The sequence below is a fragment of the Alosa alosa genome, chromosome 15, assembly GCF_017589495.1.
Source record: "Alosa alosa isolate M-15738 ecotype Scorff River chromosome 15, AALO_Geno_1.1, whole genome shotgun sequence".
Taxonomy (NCBI): domain Eukaryota; kingdom Metazoa; phylum Chordata; class Actinopteri; order Clupeiformes; family Clupeidae; genus Alosa; species Alosa alosa.
Genome location: NC_063203.1, coordinates 6,062,303 through 6,088,643, shown reverse-complemented (window position 1 = coordinate 6,088,643; position 26,341 = coordinate 6,062,303). Strand labels below are relative to the sequence as shown.

At 42.0% G+C, this 26,341-nt stretch overlaps 2 protein-coding genes across 3 annotated transcripts in view; both read left to right on the top strand.

Annotated features, from left to right (window-relative positions):
• nf1a (neurofibromin 1a) overlaps positions 1-8,240 on the top strand; it is a 90,562-nt gene extending 82,322 nt beyond the window's left edge. For both annotated transcript variants that reach the window (XM_048263819.1, XM_048263818.1), the window contains one exon: positions 4,484-8,240. In XM_048263819.1, the coding sequence (XP_048119776.1) occupies positions 4,484-4,626 (143 nt within the window). In that variant the 3' untranslated portion in view covers positions 4,627-8,240. The remainder of the gene's footprint in view (positions 1-4,483) is intronic.
• A 645-nt stretch (positions 8,241-8,885) lies between these two features.
• On the top strand, positions 8,886-26,050 carry akap1b (A kinase (PRKA) anchor protein 1b). The gene is made up of 11 exons (XM_048264637.1): positions 8,886-9,126; positions 12,832-14,639; positions 17,129-17,259; positions 18,225-18,351; positions 18,587-18,714; positions 18,820-18,997; positions 21,076-21,226; positions 21,320-21,387; positions 21,513-21,586; positions 21,980-22,045; positions 22,303-26,050. The coding sequence occupies exons 2-11, from the start codon at positions 12,857-12,859 to the stop codon at positions 22,363-22,365; spliced, it is 2,769 nt and encodes a 922-aa protein (XP_048120594.1). The 5' UTR covers positions 8,886-9,126; positions 12,832-12,856; the 3' UTR covers positions 22,366-26,050.
• The last annotated feature ends 291 nt before the right edge of the window (positions 26,051-26,341 follow it).

Below are 26,341 nucleotides of genomic sequence, written 5' to 3'. Positions count from 1 at the left end.
TCCAAGGATTCCAACAATACCTGACTTTTGAAAATCGGACCAACAGGTTACTAAAAGTTACCAGGCTACTAAAGTTACGTGCATGAACGCACGTCCAACTTTGGCCTGTTGGTGGCGCTAGAGGGTTCGAGTTGCCGACATGAAACTTGGTGACATGAATCATGGGACCGTCCCCAATCAGTGTGCCAAATTTCCCAACTTTTTACCATACGGTTCTATGGGCTGCCATAGACTCCCATTGCATATAATAATAATAATAATAGGAAAACGTAGAAACACAATGAGGTCCTCGCAGCTTCGCTGCTTGGCCCCAATTAGTTGCAACCTTAGTTGCCATTAAGTATAGCCAGTATATTAAGTATAGCTAGATTGTATATTAGAGCAGATCAATTTGAATGCTATTAATGCAGATTTGACATTAATACAGAGCAATGGTAAATGCGGTAACAGCAGAAAACAATCAAAGTTGAATCCCATTTTCACTTTTGCATCTGTTCCTCTGTCAGTGGAATGGAGAAGATAGACACCTGTGAAGTCGATATTAACTAGAAAAGCATTTCCTTAAGGAAATACAGTGCATGCAAAGTTGTTGCTGGGTTGGTTGCTAGGGTAATTATAGTGGTTGCTATGCTGTAAAAGTGGTTGCTAGGTTGTTGCTAGGGTACTTAAGTGGTTGCTAGGCTGTTGCTAAGGTAATTATAGTGGTTGCTATGCTATAAAAGTGGTAACTAGGTTGTTGCTAGGGTAATTGTAGTGGTTGCTATGCTATAAAAGTGGTTGCTAGGTTGTTGCTAGGGTATTTAAGGCGGTTGCTAGGCTGTTGCTAGGGTACTTAAGTGGTTGCTACACTGTTGCTAGGGTAATTTTAGTGGTTGCTATGCTATAAAAGTGGTTGCTAGTTGGTTGCTAGGGTATTTAAGGTGGTTGCTAGGCTGTTGCTATGCTATAGAAGTGGTTGCTAGGTTGTTGCTAGGGTATTTAAGGTGGTTGCTAGGTTGTTGCTAGGATAATGATGGTGGTTGCTATGCTATAAAAGTGGTTGCTAGGTTGTTGCTAGGGTACTTAAGGTGGTTGCTAGGCTATAAAAGTGGTTGCTAGGTTGTTGCTAGGGTATTTAAGGTGGTTGCTAGGCTGTTGCTAGGATAATGATAGTGGTTGCTATGCTATAAAAGTGGTTGCTAGGCTGTTGCTAGGGTCATTATAGTGGTTACCATGCTATAAAATGTGTAAATAGTAAAAAAAAGTAAGAATAGTTAAAAGTTATTGAAATTGGGAGAAATCGATAGATAGATAGAGAAAGTGAGAGAAAGTGAAGAAAAAGAAGTGAAAGAAACTTGGGATGAGAAGTGAGCTATTCAGTTGAATGGAGAGGGACACACAGAGAAGAGGTTCCATTCAAGTTGCTGCAGGCAGTCAGTGAGAGAGCACAGGTGCAGTTGATTGCATTCTATTTCCTTAATAGCCTATTATGATGTCATAAAGGCAATGTTAAGTCTATGGAGAACTTTAAGTTTAGTTTCTTTAATATCTCAAAAAGTAAAAGTCGTAGAAATATGAAAAGTCATAGAACGAAAATTTAGAGCAAGAGCTACGTGACGAAATTTGAACCAAGTTTCTACGATAAGCGGTTCAAGCCAAATTAGGGCCTGGAAGAATAATAATAATAACTAGAAATGCAATTCCAAGGAATTACCAGTGCATGAAAATGCTAAAGTTGTGATGTAAAATATCATGTATAGTTAAAACAGATAATACAGAGATGGTTACTACGGTGATGCTAGGATAGACATGGTGGTTGCATAGCTTAATAAAAGTTGATAGTTTAAAAGTAGACTGTTTAAAAGCTGAATGTAGATAGTTTAAAAGTTGTTGATAGACAGTAGATAGTTTAAAAGTTGTTGATAGACAGCTAGTTTAATAGATAGTTTAATGATAGTTTAAAAGTTGAAGGTAAATAGTTTAAAAGTTGTTGACAGACTGGAAGTTGAATGAATGTTGATATTCAAATAGTTTAAAGGAGAATTCCGGTGTGATATTGACCTAAAGTGTATTGAAACATGATACCGAGTGTGAACGTATGTCTCATAGCCCATCTCGGCTTGTCCCCTGCACTCCAAAATCTGGCGCTAGTTAGCCGATGCTACCAACAGCTTTTTCAATAGTGGTGCTTCGGCATCGGGCTAGCCATGCAAATAAATCACTGTTTTACACCCATTTACGAGGCTCAATGTATCTCCACACTTCATTGGTAGACTTCGAGGGCCCTGACATTTAAAACGAGACATTGAGAACTTTGAAAAAAAGCACTGGTAGTTTACTTACAAGGCGATTTATACAGACAGTATGTTCCACGAAGTTTAGTGTTTGCAGCCATCTTGAATTTAGTCACGATAAGTCAAGCAGCAGTAAGAATGAACAGGTATGATAAAGGGATCAGATTCCAAAAAATAATTCTGTGGAAATGCATGGATTCCAGTTGCTGCTACTGGAAGAAACTGGAATCCATGCATTTCCACTGAATTATTTTTGGAATCTGATCCCTTATCATACCTGTGCCGAAGCACCACTATTGAAAAAGCTGTTGGTAGCATCGACTAACTAGCGCCAGATTTTGGAGTGCAGGGGACAAGCCGAGATGGGCTATGAGACATACGTTCACACTCGGTATCATGTTTCAATACACTTTAGGTCAATATCACACCGGAATTCTCCTTTAATGGCTGTGTATAGGTAGATATTTGACGATAACTGAAAGTTGGAATGGCTCTAATGTTTGCTAGCAGTTATGCTAAGATTTTTAACTATGCTAACCATGGTACTTAGCTAATGTTTTATAGCAGTGCTAACCTGCTAACCATGTTACTTAGCTAACGTTTTCTAGCAGTTTAATGAATGTTGATGTTCAAATAGTTTAATGGCTGTGTATAGGTAGATATTTGACGATAACTGAAAGTTGGAATGGCTCTAATGTTTGCTAGCAGTTATGCTAAGATTTGTAATTCTGCTAACCATGTTACTTAGCTAATGTTTTATAGTAGTGCTAGCAATGCTAACATGCTAACCATGTTACTTAGTTAACTTAACTAACATTTTCTAGCAGTTTTGCTAAACATTTTCTAGCAGTTTTGCTAAACATGCTAACTATGCTAGCAATGCTAACATGCTAACTATGTTAACCATGTGACTTAGTTAACCAAGCTTATCATTTTTAGTAGTTATGTTAACTATGCTAACTAGCATGCTAACTATGCTAACCATGTTACTTAGCTAACTTAGCTAATCCTTTTTAGCAGTTTTGTTAAAAATGCTAATTAGCATGCTAGCATGCTAACTATGCTAACCATGTTACTTAGTTAACTTAGCTAATCATTTTTAGCAGTTTTGTTAAAAATGTTAATTAGCATGTTAGCATGCTAACTATGCTAACCATGTTACTTAGTTAACCTAGCTAATCATTTTTAGCAGTTTTGCTAAAAATGTTAACTAGCATGCTAACTATGCTAACCATGTGACTTAGCTAACCTAGCTAATCATTTTTAGCAGTTTCGCTAAAATGCTAGCAATGCTAACATGCTAACTTTGCTAACCATGCTAACTAGCTACAGTAGGAGTCATAGTTGATGAAAAGTGTTGACAGTTGATGTCAAGTTAAAAGTTGTTGATAGACAGCTAGTGAATGTATATAGTTTAAAAGTTGAATGTAGATAGTTTAAAAGTTGTTGATAGAAAGCTAGTTTAATAGATAGATAGTTTAATGATAGTTTAAAAGTAGACCGTTTAAAAGTTGAATGTAAAAAGTTCAGTAGTTTTAATGGGTTACATTGTTTAACAGTGGATTATTGTAGTGAGGACTTTTATTTTGAAACAGTTTTGGGCAGAGGAAACAGTTGAATAGGATGTGTAGTCTTAATTGACCCAGATTGTATGCTTAAAGCCTGAGGCTGCAGGTGGCCTGAACACCTGCCATAGGATTCTAATTGCTAAACGGCCGTATTATGATGTCTGTCGGCAATGTTAAGTCTATGGGGATTTTTAAAAAGTTTTTCTTTAATAGTTTAAAAAGTATAAAAGTTTCAAAGTTGAAAAGTCATACCAACCCGATCTGTTTGAAGACCTACGTTACAAAGTTTGAATGAAGTTTCTAAGTTAAACTGTTCAAGAGAAATTGCGTACGGAAAAAGTGGTAAGCGGAATAATAAGAAGAAGTTGCCTAGGAAGAACAGTACAGTGCATTTTCATGCACTGTAATAAGAAGCCTAGGAAGAACAGTACAGTGCATTTTCATGCACTGTAATAATAAGTCAGAAGAAGCCTGTGGAATAACAATACAGTGCATTTGCATGCACTGTAATAAGTAATATGCAACCCTGACATTCCTCCTCACTAAACTAAAATCAGCTGTACAGTTATTCTCTGTAACGGTTATTCTCACTTTCTGGCAGTCTCTGTAACTTTCTAACTTCTGTCCCCCCTTTGTCCTCAGGTATCGATAAGGAGAACGTGGAGCTGTCGCCTACCACAGGCCACGCTAACAGTGGCCGCACACGGCACGGCTCGGCAAGCCAAGTGCAGAAGCAGCGCAGTGCGGGCAGCTTCAAGAGGCCCAGCATAAAGAAGATCGTCTGATGGTCAGAGAGCAGCCCTGGAGATGGGCAGAGAGGGGAGGAGCGGGCAGCCCCGCAGCCCACCCCACTCTTCCACTCATCCCCAAGTGCTTCCTTTTTCTCTCTCTCTGCTCCAGTTTTTTAAGCATCTCTCCGTTTTAAACTCTTGTCCTTTTTTTACCAAGCTCTGTTTCAAAATTTTGACTCTCAGCCATTCGTTCTTGGATGTTGTTGATGCATTCACACAACAGTGGCCAGCTGAATATGGAGAGTTGCTCACAGGAGATGAAACTCTGCTAAAGTGTAGAGGCCTGTTTGAACCAACAGCTCTGTGAAACAAAGCAAAGCAAAGCCACAGGGGCTTGTGGGGCACCTCAATCAGGGCAGAGCTGGCGGGCCTCAAATTGCACATTTGTGTCCTGGTTCAACAGATTGTGGCCTTTTGTGTTTTTCCCATGGAGAACAGTCAACCCTTAGTTTTGGAAACAAAGGAACTCCGCTCAAGTTCCCCTCATGTTGTGAATATTCTGAATTTACCTTACGGTCGCAGAAAGTGAGCAGATCTCTCACAGGCTGCCTTATTCAGGCAACCACTCAAATCATTGTATACAAAAAGAGAAATGTGACATTCAGTTGGACCACAGAGGTTACAGCTGACCGAATGACCATTTCATCAAGGAATCCCCTTTTCCCTCTGATTCTCCATGAGCTTTGGAGAAAGAAGACCTCATATCTCCCTACAGAAAGGGCAGTGGTGAACCAAACATGGCTTTCCATCACTTTCTACCTGTTGTTTGTCATGGTACATTTTGATGAGAGATGAAATCCAAGAATGTCCTGTGTAGGAAAACTCTGATATCCACAGTCTTGAAACCTGGCGAGGATTGGGGACAGCATACTAATCTTACCCAGATGTACATATGAAAGTCATACAAAGTTATATATGTAAATAAATACAGAGGACAAAATCGCAAGACTCTTCACATATACTGGGGTTGTTGTTTTATTCATGGTGTGCCTTCATCAGGGTTTTTGTAGTTTGAAAACAGGAAAAAATGAAGTAAAATTTTGCTGACGAAGGGAAGTACAGGTACTAATTACTAGAGACTCGTTCTTTTTCTTTTTCATTTTTCTTGTCCATATAACTCGAGTGCTGCATTGTAAAACAGTACAGTATTCTATGATCGACAGAAATATTACAAGCATCATTACTCTGCCTGAAAAAGTATTTAACCTGTAAAGGGACTCCTCAAGTAAGGATGGAGTCATGCTATTTTGTTTCTTTTCCTTTTATGCATTGTTCATCCACTGACACCCATAGCAAGACACTAACAAACTATATAGATCAATGCAAAAAAATGTAAATAGTGCGAAAGGCTTTACTTTATGGGTGAGGAATGAGTTGATTTGTTTACAGTCTGGTGATATGACCAGGAAATCAGTGTAATATGCAAAAAACACCAAAATAAGTAAGGCATGAGAACGTTGAGTTTTTCTCTCCACCTAATTACAGGAACAATCAAGCCAATTAGTTGTTCGAAGTTAACAGCATCACAAAGTGAAGGATATCCCTTCTGTGCCCCAGTGATAAGAAAATTATAAGTTGTATTCAATGTCTAGCAACAACGTGAGAAACAACGTTCCTTCATTGTTTGTAACTCTAGTTCTGTGACTGCACATTGATATTGTTTGTTCTCCCTCACTTCAGTCAATCCACAGGTAGGAAACATTTTATCCCAGTTAAGGACTTTATGTGAGGTTTTGACTGAGAACTTTGACTGAAAGCAAATCCTGAATGCATGGCAGCAAACATAGTGACACTGCACCAAAGACTATCTTGCACTATGGCAAATTATCATTTTAGTTTGAGCTTACATTACTGGTCTCAGTGGATAAACTAGGAAAGACTTGTAACAAGTAACCACTGCTTCCCTACAGAACGTAAGTGGATAGGTGTGAAATTATCTCTGCCATTTTTTTTATTATTATTATTTTTTTATTTTCTTGAGCTTTGAATGTTTGCCTGTTTGTTGACACCATTACTAACATCCAGTGATGCTGCATACGTGCTTAAAATCATGGAATTTTGCCATGTAGTTTCTATGAAAAAGGGAGACTGCTAGGCAATCAAGTAGAGAAGTTAGTATGATCCAGATTATTAGAGGATCTTGACATGGCCAGCTTAATATGTTTTAAATTATGTAGACATGGTCTTCATCATATCAAAGGGAAACTAAAACTATGGAATACAAGCATCAGGACAAACTTGGCCTAACCTCTATAAAGATGAAACCAAAGTTAATAAAATACCTAAAAAGTACTAAAGAACTCATAAGCTATCTCTGACCACTATCATTTGAAACATGTTCCCTTTAAACATTTGATTTATTGATTGCATTGAGAATCGAGGGTCTCCTCATAGTTCTGTCTGGGGAAAAATAGGGACCAAACACAAGAACATTTTTCCAAGTGTTATACTACAAATTTTATTACCTCTATATACAATTTGTTTTGAAGTAGCCTATGTGGTATGTGAAAGGGGTGTCATTATGATGTCCATTTTCAAACCATTTGCTGCAAGAGAACCACATGAAGGCCATGTGCATCTGTCCTGGTAATGTTTTAACAATACGCTTTGATTTATGGTACAGTAACTTAAACCATGGTTTAGACTGCACTTAATTGTCTCTTAACCCAACTAGTGGCATCTTAAATATTGCTTGAAACGACTGAGGAACTCAAGATCCTAATTTTGACTCCTGAGATAGAGCATCTGTCTTAGTAATAAACATAATTGAATCCAAAGTGCTGTTTTCCGATGTTCCCCATGGCTCCTCCAGGCTCATCAGAGTACATATGGATACAGTATGTTGTTTACTTGATATCCATCTGATCGGGATTATTTGAAAATCTATCAAAGAGCCCTCATTTTTTGAAAACGGCACATAAAACAAGTGTAGCTTGTTATTAAATCCATGGGCTGTCTTTGAAGGACAAAAAAGCATTACCAGTTGTTTCCCCAATACTGGTCTGTATGTGCAGAAGCCTGAAGTTAAATTGTGCCAAAATTTATGTCTAAGTAGGAGTTAAATGCATGTGATTTTTTTTGTTTGTTTTATTTTATTGCTTGTTTATTCTTTGTTTCTATTCTTTATTTTCTTTGTTTGTTTTTATAAGTATGCCCTTGTAATCAATGTTTAAATTGCACCAAATACTTTGTAAGGTGAGAAAGATGGCCTATATGGTACTGTTACCAAGAGTGCTTTTATAAGACAAAAAAGGTACAGATTGAATGTGAAAATAGAAGAACCCGACACTTTTTAAATATACATAGCTTAGGGTTCAGAGCACCACTCTCCATTTTTTTTTTTTTTTCAGTCAAATACATGGCATGTTTAATTTGATTATGCAAGGCTAAACCTTTGTCTAGCACATTGGCCACAGTTGCAGAGGAAAAACAAGTCTGTACTTTTTGCCTTTGTAAATATTTTGTGTAAAAATGGAAAAAGGTATATTTACTACTGTAAATACATGTCTTATTGTATTATTTCCTTTTTGTAAAGCCGTTAGTTGCTGTAGATGTAACATGCAAATTTAATTATTCCAGTGTTCGTAATAAAAGTTTCCCTTCTACAACTCTATGTTGGCTGATTTTACACAACACCTTGGAAAAATTATGGATAGAATTTGTGTTGGTGGCTTGTTAGGAGAAATAGGCCTACATCCATCCATGCATAACCCTAACACAACCACATCTATATCCATTCCGCCCCTAGCCTATCAAAGAATGAAACATTAGCCTGCTACAGTACACACCCACAGGCCTACGGAGCAATTTATTTGAATCAAACATGACTTTAATGAGGGTCTCAATGACCATATTGAAACAACAGTAGGCCTACTGTAGACTACTGTTTTGCAGGCCTACCAATTCGAGCCCCTTTTAGGGCTGTTTTTGTGACGTGCATGGCACAAGATCACACAAAAAAGATAGAGTAGAAAGGTGTGATTTACTAGGTGTGAGTACTAAGTGACCCAAAGTATACCCAAAATCGGCTTACTTTAAATGGCATATAATTTACACAGGCCTAGTGAAAATTCGATATGTGGGTGGCGAACCAAACCATAGCCTATGGGTGCATGGAGGCCTTTGCTGGTCTCTAATTCTGCTCATCACGTAAAACGTGTTCTTAATGTAAATTTGCTTAATTGTTAATTTTTTGTTATATCTACAAAAACTGGAGAGTAAATGAACTCCCCTTCGTAAAAATGGAAAATGTCTGGCACGGAGTTTCGCGAGACTCGCAGGCATTGCTCGCAACGCAGTTAACGCGAGATTTGATCAGCTGATAGATCTGTTTTTAGAGTGTGCTGTTCGGACGGTCAACACGTGGAGAGAGAGAAAAGAGAGGCATACACACAGAAAGGGGGGACACGTTGGGATTGTGTTGGGCCCAGTGTACGTAATATTAGATTACGAGCCTGCAATTCACAGTGGCGGCGAAGACAACATTGAAACAAAGTAAGTAACCCAATATATGTCTTTGAGGTGTGTGTGATGTAACGCTACTTTAGTATCTTGAGTCGAATGGAGAATGGTACTCTGAGCCCCGTTTCAGCTCTGTCCGTGGGCCATCATTAATTTGTTTGCTGGCCAGCTAGCTTGCTAAATTGGCTAACAAAATAAGCTATAATGTTAGACTGCCTCAAGAACTCATCCTTGCTTGATGGAAGATCACATTGGCGACCTTTGCTACATACTAATATCAAACCTGACAATATGTAAAGTGCCATTTACGTTAAGGTTGTACAACTCGTGATCTGAATATGAGAAGAAAATAGCAACTTAGATAATCATTGTTGGCCATTTACATAAAACTGTTCAACGACGTTTGCTAACAGGCAGGCTAACCTCCCAAGAGTTATGCTTGCCTGGCCAACTAACATTAGGGAGCAGGTAGGATAACGCAAGCTAACTCATTTCGATAGCTAACCAGTCCGCTAAACCTGCTTACGAGCTAGCAGCTCTGGTTTGTGGCCCAAGTAACCGGCAATGTTTGCGATAGGTTGCGAAAATAATTGTACAACTGTTGGGGGCATTCGCACAGCGACAACAATTCTCTCACAGTTCGGTACGATATGTACCTGAGTGATTTTCCTTGTGCGCTGTGAAATTCTCAACGCTTAGCTTCTACCATGTTTGACACACTGCAGTAACGTAAGTGTGACTGAATGTCAGTCAATGAGTATACTCATTGAGTTGGTTATGTGATGACAGACTGTAAACTGTTTGAGCAGTATATCGAAATATTTGTCTCAATATGCAGTAGTTACGCAAGAACATCGTTTTAAAAAAACTTAGCCATCATATATTACGTTACTGCCAGTGACATCCGATGGAATTTTGCAGTGGTTAGCTGCTGTGCTAGCTAGCTGGATAGATTGTTTTATGAAACGCTGCGGCCTACCATGCTGTTAATAGGCAAGATGCAGCGAGGTCACAGCTCTCATTCAATTAACCTGTTATTTACACGGTAAAATGCCTTCCATAACTTATAGTGACCTTGAGATTTATTCAGTGAAACGTAACAGCTACTGTGTGTGTAGTGTTGCTTGACTATTTATCTGGTTTTGTCATTCTGGTGATACACGAGACTACAGCATTTGGGATGCTAGTTATCTTGGTAGCTAACTTTGACTAGCATGCTGCTATTAGGATGTTACCGCAGCCACGAGATAAACGCAAACTGCAAACCTAGCTACCGCATGGGTGTTTTCGAGAAAGTTTGCTAACGTTACCGGTATTTGCGTTGACCTAAATGTGTAAGGGGGAGACCGTCTGTTACGAATGACAGACTTATATTCTTACAATAATCTACATTCAGATTGACGTGAATAACCATGCATGGATATTTCCAGACATTTCTGCACGCCAGGCATTAACAAAAGTTAGCTTGGAAGGTAGGTTCTTTACTTCGTGACTACCGAGTTTTGTCATATTCTAAATGCAGCCGCAACACCCGACTGAGCAGTGAACGATGCGTTTTGACCGTGTGTTTAATGGTTTGTAGCGTGTTGAGCAAATGCGGTGTGACCCTGTCTGTTATCTACACCCAAGGTCGTACAACAGTGTCGCTTGATTCTTGCCTTTCCACTGTGGGGACCACGGGCCAGGAAGTGGTGCGGGAGCGTCGCTTTCAAAGCCCGGTTTCTTTTATCACAGGACTCCTCCCTACACGGCGTTTATTTAACCTTATTGAAGGTTAACGTCTAGAGAGACTGCCTGAGTCATGTTGTGAAGTATCACCACCATGTGGACACACCACGACAGAGGTGCAACTACAACTTCCAGTGGATGTTTTCAGACGGTCTTATTTCCATGAATTCTTTTTTTTTTATGACAATAGTTGCTCATAATTGAGAACACAATTAATAGATTGCTCACCCTGTGACTTCACTGGTACAAATCGGCATTGTAGGTGTATTTATGTGTGTTCTATTACAGTTAGGCGACCTGTACTAATGGATGCTAGGGGCTTTCAAACTTCACTCAAATCATAACACTCAAAATGTTTGTGGCTGGTACTGAAGTTGTCATGATTTATTCTGATAATGATGACTACAGCTGTGGTGACTAGTTGATGGTGTGAGTCCTGGGTTAGCCCCAGCATTATGGGGTTGAGGTGTCAGGCCAAGGACTTGCAGTAGCTGGTGACCTGTTGCTGGCTTTTGCCTTATGACCTTGTAGCACTAATCTGCAAGCTCAGCTTTCAGGTGATTGTATCATGCCCAGCATTAGTATTTGTCCAGTTGATGTTGCCACTGGGGAGCCCACACAGCGTTTGAGTGTTGATCAGATGGTATTAAGCTTTCCTTTTTTGAGGAGATTGAGGTTAGTTTGGTCCTTAAGTTGTTGTTTGTTTGTGTTTTCATGATGTACCACTTTGTTCTGGTCACTCAGACCAATTAACTCATTCATTCATCAGTGGACATTTGTTCTTTTAGTTCTCTGAGGACTCTTGATCTTTACCACACAGGCAGAGGGGCCCCAGCTGCCCCTAGCAACTGCCGTCTTCAGCGACAGGCCTATACGTTCTCACCCTTAAGAGGGGTGAGGTTCTCCACTTTTCTTGTGTCTTGTCAGTACTGCATTACTCACCCCTGAGCCTCTTAAAAGTGTAATCTCAGTAAAGAGATCCTCCGGTGAGCACTTACGGCCCCTCCCATTGTGACACAATTACCATTGAGAAGACTCAAGGTGTGCTAATGTTGTCCCTCACTTCTAGTGTGTTGCCCCCCACAACCACAACCATTAATTTTTAGGTTTTTGCAGCTGCCGTGAAGATGATTTCATTGCCAGAGCACTTTCAGTAACTGGATGCATTTTAGTTTCTGAATCGTTTTTGCATATGAGCACTGTAAAACTGGTTGATGGTTTATTTGACTCTTTTGTGGTCAGATTCTTTCCCCTGCAGATTTATTCAAGAGTAGGAAAATTATTCTTCTTTTGGTGGCAGCCCTTAAACGCACACAGAATGATTTAATTTATTCAAATTTGACATTGCAGTGAGCAACAGCTTAAAAACTATTTTAAAGCTGCATTCTGAATTGTGTCAATCTTTCAGTAGTGTTCAACGGTAGCCTGACAGTTATGCAGTGTAGTGTTATATAGCCCCCTGCCGGTGTTTGCTGGAGTCACCCCTTGACGCATTCCTGTCTGAGGCTGAGCTGCTGAGGTTCTGTTAAGGAAAGGCATGTCTGGACTTCCTTTTTTAAACATGAGGGAGGTGGGTTCCCGTGGGAGGGAGGGGGAGCCTTGCCTTTGCCAATAGGAGCCGGAGGTGAGTGGGGACGTGCAGAACTAGGCCTAGGTCCTGTCTAAGGGCTTACACATTAACCATGTGAGCCAGCTGTCATTACAGGGGAAGACAGGAGTCCTGCTCTTTTGAGCTCCACCAGTCAGGGACCCCCGTCTTCCTCTTATGTCCACTTCTGGGTGCCATGCTCTTTAGATTTGTCTCCTTGCTTTGTTCTACATTAAACTATAACCTAACAGTATAGGTTTTTTAGATGGATGGCTAAGGATTACAAATAGATTATGGTTGCTTTGAATTTCCTAAAGTTACCCATTGTGGATTTTCTATCCAGTAAAATACGGTCTGTGACATGGTCCTAATCCCTTTGATGTGTGTGTGTGTGTGTGTGTGTTTGTTTGTTTCCCCATCAGGTGTAGTAGCTAGGGTCCAGAGGAGATGCCATTGAGGTTTCGGTCCTTTGCCCCGTACACGCTTCCTGGGGTGCTGGCGCTGATCGGCTGGTGGTGGTACATCTCCCGCAAGAAAGCTCGACCAGCCAGCCTCCAGGCTGAAGAAGAGGGGGTGGCCCCAGCCATGGGCCTGCTCAGCTCCCCCACTGAAGGCAGTAATGGTCTGCTGGACAAAGCCTGTTGCCAACCCACAGCCACCACCACAGTCCACCGCAGGCCCAGCAGAGACAGACCCAAAGCCACAGAGCCCAAATCCACTGAGCAGGAGGTAGTGGTGGTGGCTGCTCAGGTCCACTCGCCTCTGGGTAGAGCAGTGGAGGCCGATCCTGAGCCTGAGCTTATCTCCATCTCCACGTCTCCCTCTCTGGGACTGGGAAGGACTGAAGTACCCCCAGTATCCACACCCCACCTCAGGAAAGGTGGAGAAGCCCCTGTCCAGAGCAGCGTAGAATCGCAGCAGCAGACTACAGCAGCTAAAAGCTCCACAGAACCGGAGAGAGATGCCCTCAGCTGCAGTTATACACGACCGATGCATGTAGGCAGCACTCCATCAGAAGCGACTGAGCCTACAGCAGCCAAAGAGGTGTCCGCGGATGTGGCCAGTGAAGCGCCTAGGCTTGCTGCTGCTGTTCGCTCTGACCGGGTGGAACCCAGAGTGGACGTGGCTGTGGAGCTGACCAAAGACGAGAGGCCCGAACCAGAGGGAGAGGTGGCAGCAGAAGAGACACCACACACCCAGCTCACACCCAAGACCCTACAAAAGACGCTCGGAAATGTAACTCCTTGTACCCCATCGATCTCCGCCAGCCCCATCACCAAAGAAGAGCCCGCTCCCATGACATCGGAGTCTAGACTGGAGGCCCCACCTGTGCACCCTGAAACCCCCACAGTGCCGCATGTGGCATCCCCCCTCTTCACAAGCACGCCCACTGGCTCCGAAGAGGTGCGCGCCGACGACCACGACCAGTGGCAGGTGGAGAATGGCATTGTGAGTCAGGTCCAGGAAGACGATGACACCGACGACAAACACGCGCTGCAACAGCAGGAGTTTGAGCGCATTGCCGCTGGCCTCATCACAGAGGTCATCTCAGCTGCTACCCAACAGGTCCAGATGACCGGCAGCTGCGATGCTGATGCTCTGGCGGCCACACAAGCCGCAGCGTCTCAGGACACGCCTGTTCCCAACGGTAGGCCATGTTCCACAGACGACCTGGGACAACAGCTCATAGCAGATGAGGTGGAGGGATCTATGCAGGCAACACGACTGCAAGGACTGCCGCCATCAGACCAGTCAGACAACGAGATGACCAACGGTTGCCTGACAGCACCCACTTGGGAACGCTGCACAGAGAGGACTGCAGAAAAGGAGCAGCCGGTCACAGCCACTACGTCAGATGACCCGCGAGAACCCGCCATCAGTCAGTCCAAACCACAGACTGATGAAACCTACTCTGCAGTGGAGGACTCTGGTTGCTACCAGTCTGAGGAGGGCGTCAGCAGTGATGACCTTCTCCTTCATGGCAAAGGGCTACCACAGGTAGCCACCGACGCAAAAGATGATGTCGTCCAAGCATCATCATCGGCATCGTCTGTGTCATCCTCCAAACCAGAGGAGGTGCAGCCGATGGGGAGCCCTGCTCGAGTGTTGCTGGAGGAGGCCGTGCTGAAGCAGCACGAAGCCGCCACAGCTCTCCAGCCCCACCTCACCGTGGCCTCCCTGAGGAATGGAGGCCACGCCAACAGCGAGGCTGAGGCCGACCAGTCTGGAGGTGGGTGCCCTACACTTATTTACCAGCCCAGTTCAGAGCATGATTGTGTGTCACGTAGTGGTGAGGTAGAATTTTGCATTAGTTGAAGCAAGCTCTTTATTTGTGCTTGAAGTTGCTCTTTTTTCTCACTGAACACTGAAGCAATCTAGTGATATGTAGAATACATGTAAGGGCCAATAAATAAGCAGTTATGCATCCTTGATGACTGGTATGAGACCCTGATAGACAGGTAAATGCAAGTGTTCATTTAGATTATGTATTGTGCATAACACCCAATGCAGCAAGTGTGCAACCAGTGCTTCATTTTGCATTGTGCACAACACCCAGCAAATTATCCTTATATATTACTATGCACAAGTCATTGAGCTATTTAAGGTGCTGTTATCTATGTGCATTGGCATTGCCCTGGCAAACATGCCAGTTTGACCTTAGCCGACAAAACAGAAATTTTGTGTTTTCAAAGTATGATGGTCAGAAATCTTTGCCCTACCTCACCAATCTCACAGTCCCCTTAACTGATGACCTCACTCCATATCCATGTGATCTTACATGAGCCTCCCTAAGACCAAAACTAAACTTTACTTTAAAAAAAATATCATTTCATTTCAGTGCATTTATTCAAAAGTACAGGCTTTTTGTGGATGTCGGTGCTGTTGACCTGTTTGTCCTGTCTGATAAAAATTTAAGTGAAACCTGTTATCAAGATTAAATTAAAGATTGGTCTAATTTTTCTCTGGGTCACCAACAAAGGAAAGCTCCCAAATCTAAGGTTAATTTACTGAATGATTGTCTGTACTTACTTATCTATGTTAGACTAGTCTCTTTTCTGACAAGAGTTGCAGAATCTGCCATAGTTTTTGTTCCAAAAAGCAGCAGGAAGCGTCTTTTTGTGATATGCTAAGTATCCGATTGTGATTGGTCAGCTGTCAAAAATCAGTGTGACTTAGGGCGTTTTTACAGTAGAAGTTGAACATTTCTCAACTTTAAAACCAGCTCTGAGCTGCAGAAAAATATGCGTTTGAAAAGAAGCCGAGGACTTTTTTTGAAAACACTGTACTCCATAGGATTATAATCTAAAATGGACACCGGCATCAGCGTAAAATACACCTAGTCGTTACATACCCTAAAGACTACTTTTAAAGGGGCATCCAATGTAACTTGGCAAGGAATAAACGTGAAATAAACTGGCATTGCTACTCAATCTGCCCGTTTTTTAAGTGTAATTGAAAATCAAAAAGTGCAACTAATTGACTACTGACATGTAGATTCTGTGTAGTCCATGGATGCAGCAGAGGTATTCTATTTTATGAAGCAAATCGTTTGGAATGAAGTTTGACGACCATTACATACATGGTGCACAGGAGAAGCTCACCTTGAATCCTTATAGGGTGTGACTGAAGGTTTGCCAGTGTCTATAGATGTTTAATCATTAGAAAGGTAAAAGAAGGTGAAAGCAAGACCTTTAGCACACCATTAATAAGCCTATCCTTAGTGCCTAGACAGTAGAAATTGAGGGTGACCTCTGCATGCGTCCTCTTTTTGGAAGCCTGTACTATAATCCATGTTGGCCTTTCTTTTGTTTTGTACACAGCCTACATCATACTCTTACCATTAAATGACACCAGTATTCACATTGTCCGCTCACTTGCAAGAACAAAGTTGGTAGTCTCACTTTCTAAACTACACCAGGCATGTAACTCAAGTGCTCTGGTAGCAGAGCGTAAAATCGTTTTGGTCTCATTTATTCGAAGGTATGTGCCGCCATCACGTCTGGTGTAGCCAGTTCCATTGATTACAGTGGCAGCTAATTGTTGCAGCAGATGCTCAACGAACGAACTTGAGTTATGTGACTACTGTAGCCTCCCTGTAAGGGTGCTGGTCATGGCAAATTTTTAAATAAAGACTCCTATAGAATAACAGACCCAATGAACAATTATCTTTGAACAGGCCATAGCAGCTTAGTATAATATCTAATAATACAGTCTAGCTGTCAAAATACTCGGTAACATGATCTTTAGAAAGAGCCTTGGGTATAATGATATTTGAAGTGTTGGACAATGTCAATATATATTCAGTGCATCACTCAGTCCTATAGTGAAATCATGTGTGAACTCACAGGCATTTTTCGTTGGCTCAAGGGCTTTGTTCTAGTTCCATTTGTTGCTTGGCAAGCAGTGAGTGTGCTGAAGGAAACACTGCATGATGGGCTGCTGTTTGTCTGTAGCCACGGACACACATGAACACACAGGCGCACAAACCTGTGCACAGACGCCTGGGAAAGGAGCCTGTTAACAATCAGTGCTGAGAAATTGCCCAAAATGCCATATTTACTTTTCAGTGTTTCTGGTGAGACTGAGTTAGTCATAGACTTTGAGTTGATGTGGAAGCAAGAGGCTAACTGAGCAGTAGTATCAACATTTGTAGAATTGTCTTGTTTATTTGAATGTTTCATGCATTTTCATGTGTGTTTGTGTCCTGTGTGTGTCCAGGCTCTGATGTGAACAGCATGGACTCGGTGGACAGCGGCTGCACGCTGGGAGCGGGAGAGGGCCAGAGCAGCGGCCCGCCGTCGGCCTCCTCCAGCTCAGAGGTCATCGTGTGGGAGATAGAGGTGCCAAAGGTAAAGATCCACAGCACAGCAAACGGTTCTTAGACCAGAACCACATCCTATAGGTTTGGAAAAAGGTATGGGATCAAGCAAAAGAGATGTGATTCTGTGTCTGTATGTGCATCATCCACATGGTTAGAGGAGCTCTACATGTGGAAGCAATGTATTAAATGTAACAAGATATCCATGACCACAGATGGAGATGAGTTGACTGTCAAGGGGTTAGTTATGCAGTTGTGCCCCCTTCAGGCAGCTGTTGGTAGTGTCATAGGTAACCAGAGACCTGCATCTCTGCAAGATTACTCCCTTTCCTCTGATGCCCTAGATCTGACCTTATCTGTCCCACAACCTTCTGTCTTTTCTGTATAGGGCTCCTTTTGGGTATTATTAGCTCACACCAGCTAGATGTCTGCTCATGGCAAGATGCTATTGAAGGTCTTTTAATTGATTATCCAAATAGATCTATTTCCGCATGTAGCTCAACAGCACACTGTTTGTTGTTCAAAGTATCTGGTTACATATAGTTGTTGTTGGTTTAATAATAAACTAAAATTGTTGAATGCTTGACATCCCTTTGGCCCATATGTTAAAAAGATGTTACAAAACACTTGACTTTTTGTGGCTTTATGCTATTAAGTTTTTTGATCCTAACAATAACTCTCTGTAGTCGGATGCAGTCAGGTTCAACCATACAAAATACTCTAATCTCTTAATTTGACATTACTTGTCAGATTATCTTTCTTACTTGTCAAGATTTATCTTTCTGTACTAAAAGTGCCACAGGGGTGCTACTGTATGGTTAAATGCATTTAGCACTGAATGTCACTGTGACTTTGATTTAAAAAAAAAAAAAAAAAAAAAAAAGACAAGCCAAGATATACCTGTGATTTCCTTCCTTAATTCTAGTTTGTCTGCATTGTTATTGTCACCTCGGAAAAGGAAGACTAATTATCTGCTTCATGTAAATTGCCTTCCAGCATCTAGTGGGGAGACTCATTGGAAAACAAGGGAGATATGTGAGCTTCCTAAAGCAAAGCTCAGGAGCAAAGATTTACATCTCAACTCTGCCTTACACACAGGAGTTCCAGATATGCCACATGGAAGGTAGGCTGTTCTCTGACAAGCACCTGATGGAGGGTGCACTTCATTATCTAGTGGTTTTGATTGCATATCTGTTGTGAGTTGCATGGAGTCCTTGAGGATCTCTTGTGTGGAGAGAATCCTCCCCTGGTGCATCCATGCTCTTACAGTGCTTCCTGTTGGCCTCACCACACCCCCTCTGTGCTCTCTGATCTTTCCCCTCCTCATACAGTAATGATTTCTGTTCTCATTCTCTTAGGTACACAGCAGCAGGTGGATAAAGCGCTGGCCTTGATTGGGAAGAAGTTCAAGGACTTGGACCTGACCAACCTGTATGCACCCCCTCCCATGCCACTCACACTCCCTTCACTGCCTATGACCTCCTGGGTACGGATGAGTTCTGCTTCCTCTATTCTTACGCGTGTTCTTTCTCCTTCCAGGACCCGTATTTGTCTGTCTGTCGAGTAATTGTTTCCCAATCCCCCCCTGCAGCTCCTGCTCCCCAATGGTGTAACGGTGGAGGTGATTGTGGTGAACATCGTCTCCCCTGGCCACATGTTCGTGCAGCAGCACACCCACCCTACCTACCACGCGCTGCGCAGCCTGGACCAGCAGATGTTCCTGTGCTACTCGCAACCCGGCACGCCTGCCCTGCCCACCCCCATTGAAGGTGAGGTGCTACGGAAATGTGACTGGTTCTTGAATAGGGGAAAGGATGTGCGGAACTCTGATGAGATGAGTTCTGCACAGACTGGGGAACCTAAGTCACTGAACATGAGATTTAGCTAAGCACAAAACTATTTAACATTTGTGGTCCTATTCCTCTCTTGTAGATGTGTGTGCTCATGTTGTACATCTCCTGTTGCTCCGTAGTCACTAGTTTGACAGATATCAGCTGACCATAATGATCTAGTCCACTCAGGCTTGTTGTCTTAAACCCTGTACATGAATTAAACTTTCAGCACTAAAAACTATTGAATAAAATGAGATGATCAACTTCAGCCTGCATCTGCCCACTTAGTACCTTTGGCTTTGACCCCACCGTTACCTCACTCTGCAGCCTGTCCATTTTTGTGCTTCTGTGCAGCAGAGGCGAGCATGCTAGTTAGGGTGCTAAAACTCCAAGGTGTGCAAGTTGTGGGCTTGAGCCTGGGTAGGTGCAGGGCTGAAACGAGTGACCGATCACACACAACACCATTACATTGGTGCTGTGATCCGGATGAGTTAGATTTAGAGGGGTGAGCCAGCTGGTGCGACAGCTGTGCAGTATGTGTGTGTGTGTGAGGGCCGTTCACACCAAGAACGATGACTATAATGGTATTGACAGTGTGGTTCTAGCTAATATAAATGACAACGTCCAAACATAAACTATAATTATAATGACATTAAGAACAATGTCGTTTGGGATCACTTTCAGAGAGCTTTTGGGTTCGATATAAAGCTGACTGCCAATCAAAATCTATCAAATTCATCAACACGAGAAAGTTTCCTTAATTTTGGTCAGTGAGGAGTCTCTTATTATTAGTTATAGATCTCATTCCTGGTGTGAACAGCCCTTAAGTGAACCTCCTTCCTGATGCCTTGAAACACGTGCTAGTAATAGATGCTAGCACATGGGTTTTAGCTCCCTTGCTAGCATGCTCATGCCCTGGTTGCGGGTCTGAGTCTGGGGAGGAGCAGGGCTGAACCGTGTGCTCGGTCAAACAACAATTACAGGCGCTGCTTTTTCTGCCAGCTGTATCTGCCCTTGTGCTTAGCAGTAGCCCATGTTCTAGTTTCTATATAAACCCACATCTACACTTTGTCGGATACACTTCTGTTATGATTCGCCCTCCCTTCCACATTAGACCATCGGATCAGTGTATCCGAAGTGGAGCAATTTGGATCCGCTGGAGACCCCCAACTCATTTTGCTCCGCAGCCGTACACATGTGGACTATATCTGTAGTGTGTTGCGGAAACATCTGAAAACAGATGACGTACAAGCCCATGTTCCCTTCCCTGATTCGTTGTGCTCGTTTCACATGGTGATTGCCATGCTGCTTTGTTTTCGTGAGAAGTAGCCTATATTTATTCATTTGACAGCCATACAGTGAATGGCAACGGATTATGTGCAATTTAAAGACGCTAGGCTATTATATAGCATACTGTGTAGGCTATGTGACAAATAAATCCCTCTTGATCATTTGAAGCACTGTGTAGGCTATGTTCTATAATGTCTATCACACGAGGTAGGCTATTTTATTCGTGTGTGTGTATAATAAATATATATATATATAGATAGATAGATAGATAGATAGATAGATATATTATTTTTTTTATTATTATTTATTTATACAGCCTAATTATTAGTGTTTGTGTGTCGTTCGTCGACAAATACCTGCCATTATAACGTGAATTTCTATAAAGTAGCATGCTGTCTTTTGCACCCAGGCAGTAACCTAAACTTGGCAAACATCCCATTTCCACCCTGTTTTCAGATTTTATCTGGTGGTTATATTCCCTTGTATCCATACTTATTGACTATGCGTTTGTCATGATTTTTAAGGCTTTTTCAGGCTTCCCAAACAAGGCTACAGTGTCTATCGGATTTGATCCGGAACCCCGTATTGAAACTGATTCGGTGTAGTGTAGCGGAGGCCTTAGTCTCATTCTTTCCGTCTGATCACCATTTCATTATGTGAGATTTTCTCTTTTCCATCACTTCTGCCGTTGAGTCTCCTAATTGTGTGTTCCCTGTGTGTTCCAGTGGGGGTGATCTGTGCTGCCCCAGCTGGGGAAGGCGCATGGTGGAGAGCGCAAGTCATCTCCTTCTACAAAGACTCTAACGAGGTTGAGATCCGCTACGTGGACTACGGTGGCTATGAGCGGGTCAAGATCGACACACTTCGGCAGATAAGGTTAATCCCCAAACACACTTTCAAAGTCTGTGAAGACATTATGGTTGAAGTGGCTACAGTAGTACTGACTTCTTTTGAAATCTGTATTCCCAGGTCAGACTTTGTTACTTTACCCTTCCAAGGAACCGAAGTACTACTGGATAACCTCCTGCCTCTTCCAGGTACAGTGATCATATCATTTTTTTAATAGAAGGAATTATCTGGCGTGAAGATGGACTTTATGCAGCTGATGTCCAAAGGAGTTCTAAATGCTAGTTAACAGCACTCTTTAATCCTTGACCCTCAGGTGAAGACCGATTCTCCACAGAGGGAAATGCTGCTTTGGAGGAAATGACGAGAGGCGTGCCACTGCTTGCACAGGTAATGTGCACTGATTGAGGATGCATTCACATTGACATGCTTTTTTCACCTCCAAAACACGAGTATTCCAAAATAGTTAATGTTTAAAAAAAAAATTAATTAAAAAAACGCTAGGTGGGAATTGTGTACTTGTTTGTATGTTATATTCCTGACTTGGCTTAAGACAGCTAGCCAAGCAACAACACGTTATTGGAAAGAAAAATGCAACCGTCACAATGGACAAGTTGCATTGTTCCATATGGAAACGGTTAAATGCGGCGCCTGTGGGGGGGGGGGGAAAGCATGCGTTTTTGAATGCCGCCTGATTGTGTGTTTGTGTGGGGTTGTACTAATTATACCTTTTGTGAAGTGCCACTCATGGATCCGTTATTTGCTTTTTTCATCCACTTGTAGGTCACAAACTACGACAACAACACAGGCCTTCCGATGGTCCAGATGTGGAACATGGTGGGAGATGAGGTATGTTATATCCATGTGCTATGTAATCTAACAGTTACAACATTCCTGAATGTAGCCCAGAACAAGAAACACTTAATTTATATAGGCGATGTTATTAGATGCCAGACAGATCCACTAATTGAAGAGGTTCTGAAAAATTTGAAACTGTACTTTTTTTTGTTTAGACCTGTGAATTTAGTAGTTTCTAGGACATTGACCTGTAGGATAAAGACCCCTCAGTTGCATCACTTTAATTGTTCTAAATCTTTTTCCTCTAGTTGGTACTTCTGAACCGCACCCTGGCAGAACGAGGTTTTGGCACTTGGGTGGACAACTTCTGAGTCTCTCCTCATCTGTAGCCCCACCCCCACCCCCCTCAAAAAAATCATATCCTCCTCTCTCCACCCCGCCTACCCTTTTCAACCTGAAGTGCACACCATTGGTTTGAGGAGATTATTTTTTTTTTCTTTATTTGAGTTTTTGGATTGTTTATTTTTTCTTTGTCGGGGAAAAAAAAAAAGAAATCTAAAGTACTTTATTTTAAAAATAAAGTCAAGCTAAGATTAAAGCAACTGTCCCAACACCAGAACACACCAAATCACCTCTCCCCACTGAGGCCTGGGATAGCAGCGTCTGCTACTTTTCCAGCTTGTACATTTTAGAAGAAATTGGGGACAAAAGGAAAATGGACATTGCTGTAGTTACATAAAGCCCCCCCTCCGTCCTGCCACTAAAGAGTCTCTTCCAGGTGTTCAGCACAAACACGTCTGTGGATGTTTTGTTCCATGGATGCTTGACTCAAAGGAATAATGTATATTTCAGAGGAAATTAATTTTTTAGGTATCTCTTTCCGCATGTACAGTAATAGCAGACACAATGAATTGGGGCGCTCATCAAAAGCAGATGGTCTCGTTTGTCGTGAGATTGTTGTATGCTTCCATTACAGTGATTCATCTTGTCCACTGTGTGTGCTTTGCTGGATTCTACGAATGTCATGTTTAGGGGAAACAAAGAATCGTCACACCTGTAATCAATATAAAGTGGGGTTAACAAGCAAGTTTATAAAAATTCCACCAAAAAAAAAAAAAAAAAAAAAAAAAAAAGAACTTTGATCCATGTAAGACACCACTGTGAGGGAACGAGATCAGAATCGTCCGATCTGGGAGTCCTGAGGTTGGGGGCGGTGTTGTAAGGGTGGGGATTGGTGGGTGGCACCCTTTCTCAAAGTCTGCTCCTGTACCCCCCAAAATCTCCTGTCTGTACAACACTGTGGCCTTAAACAGGAGGAAATTGGGGGGGCATCTCTCCTGTGACCACCAGAGGAGGCAGAAGAGCCATTCTCTGCACTCCTCCCCCTACCCATCAGACAGTCCTATGAGAAACCTCTTGCTTGACCACAACCCTCAGGGTGCGGTGACCAAGCAACGCGGTGCATTCTCACCGTATTTCTGATCCTTTGCTTGCAATTTTGAGGGAGAGCCGAGCTCCATTTGGCAAAGATACTGGAGATGGCCTAGTGTTTTGTAGAGAAGAGGCAGCTAGTGGGCAATAAGCCATCTTGGTTCTGTGGCAATAGCCTTAGTGTTGTGTGCTGTGTCTGGTGTCCCCATCCTACATTGTCCTTTAAGTGCACACCATGTTGGGGAGGGTCAGCGCTGTGCGGCAGCATGAAACACAAACAAAAGTATTCATGTGGTGTGTGTCGGCGAGGGACATGGGGTGTTGGACACACTACAGCATCCTCAGTGGATTATGGACACTACGGATCACCAACCACGGCAGTGGCAAGATAAGAATGGGAGCAAAAGGGACAGTTTTTATGCAGGCCAATGTCAGAATGGCCACTAGTTAAAGAACTAGGATAACTATGTGTGTGTGTGTCTGGTATGCATGTAAGCCTTGTCCACAAGATCACATGCCTCTGTTGTTTTCACTGTGTTGCTTCATACGCAAGACCTAGAACTCCCTTTTCAACAAACACAAGCCCACTGGCCGCCTATAGTCCTCACCTCACTGTTTCATTCAGTCAAAGCCAGTGTGTGGGCAGTCATGATCTAGCTGTTTGGCCAGTTATTATCCCCAGCTTAACACAGCATCATCACTCCCATTTCATGGCATAGGTGAACGGGGGTCACATCTAAAAGAAAGTGTGGTCAAAATAATACCAAAATCAAAACTCTGTACTCTGTACTGTAAGAATACTTTCTCAGTTTGTTAAGTTGTTCAAATGAACAGGGACTTGGGATATGCAGTTGCTCACATGCTGAATCTGTAGTGTTTTTCTTTTTGTTTGTTTTTGTTTTTTTTTTGCTTGGTATGGTAAAGGAAATTTGCAATGTGTGCGCCCATGTTTATTTGTTCAACCAAGTAATAGTGTGTGTTTATTTTCTCCAGTCACTTACCTGTGTGTCTGCAGTGGGGCATTCACCAGGCTGCCCTGCCTGCTCTGTTGAGGCTGTTTGTGTTCATTCGTCATCCATCTTTTGTTTTCTATCACCACTACCAGCTTTGATCATTTCAAGTTCCTTTGTGTCCAAATACTGTCTCTGTAGAACACTGTAACCTCATTGCTAGCATCAAATGTCATACATAAGCCATCAGGTTCCATAGACATTTTCCACTGTTTGGGCTTTTGGTGAAGTCACATGGTGAGGCTGCTCTGCTAATGAATTTGGAGCCTTTGTAACCTTTTGTAAGCACTGATGAAGTACTCTAATGTGGTTTTAAAAGCCCTTCAATATCACTACTATGGGGGCCTTTGGCCCCGTTTCAATCTGACGTTGACTCTAATATGAATTGCAGAAGACCATGTAATAGCACATTGGAAAGGCACTACCCTGAGTGTGTCTGTTTTTAAGATGAGCGTGTTTGTTTACGCCTTGTTACTTGAAAGTCTAATTTATTCATGGTCATGTATAGGCCTCTGTCTCGTAGTTCAAGCCTCAGGAAAGGTGGATGACTTTAAATTTGTTGTCCATACTATGAGGACCACTTATTTTGACATTGCATTGTAAAATTACTTGCCCATGAATTAGCTGGAATGTGTAACTGTGTTGATGAAGGAAAACCGATGATTGTACTGAACTGACCTTCCAAAGCATTTTCATATCTCTGTATTGTTGTGTATGTCACCTATTGTATGGTTTGGGTATGTCACACATTGTGGTTTGTCATGTGGGGGTGACGTGACTTAACGAGAGGGACAGGACCTACCTTTTAAGCAGATAGACCTTGTGGTTGGTCTGTGATTGGTCATGTGGTCAGTGTTAGACCAGAGCCTGATCCATTAGTGTCATTTGCTATGGTTGAGTGCCCACAGTCTACCATTGTACTCACGTTTCCATATTCATTTGCTTTTTAAAAACAGTTTTACATCATTAATACTGACAGTTTTACATCATTAATACTGAAACATACTGATGGTTAAAGTCTCCCTGTGAAAGTAGAAAGTCGTGCTGTTGGCGTCTTCCTCTTTTATTTGACCATTGCCCTGCCCTGTCAGTTGAAACCCCTAGATTCTTGATCTATCAACGCCGATCCAGAGCAGCGCTGCATCTAAGGCATATATTGTGTACATTTTACACCATCAGACCATCTCCCCTTTGCTAAAGTGGAGTGTGTGGCTTGACTTAAGATGTTTTCTTTCAAAAAAAAATAATTAAATTGTGCAAGTCTGTGTAAATAAGATATTTCACTGTACTTTTGTAACACACTGGAGAGCGATAAGGAGACATGAAATAAAAAAGGGAACTGTGTTCATCCAAGTGTCCACCCCCAACACCGCCACCCTTCCCAATGAGATCTGCTCAGTTCTTGTGTCCATAGGACTGGTTTGAAGTGTTTGCTTAGCTAGGGTAATCATTGGCTATTTAACATGAGTGCAAGCAATTCTGCCCCGATGCTGAGGCATGTACAGGTCAGTTTGTGCTAGACTCGTGAAAGGTTTGATTTTTTTCTTTTTTTTTTTCCTTGGGATGTACAGGTCTATTGGGAGGGAAAAGTAATAAATAAAGTTATTAAGATAGACTTGGTGTGCGTTTTGATTTTTTTTTAATATGTAATTGTAGTGAACATAGAAATGATAAATATAAATTTCAATTTGATGTTATTTCACATTTTGATATTTTACATTTGTTGTCTTGTTCGTTCAGCCATATATCATTTGCTAGTGACAGTGGGACTTGATCATTGACAAATTTACTACCACACATTTTAATCATCACAAAAAGATTGCATTTCAAAAGCATTTTGTTAGCTTTAATTATATGTTCAGCTGTAAATCTACTTTTTAAATATATGTTATTAGTCTATTTTTGT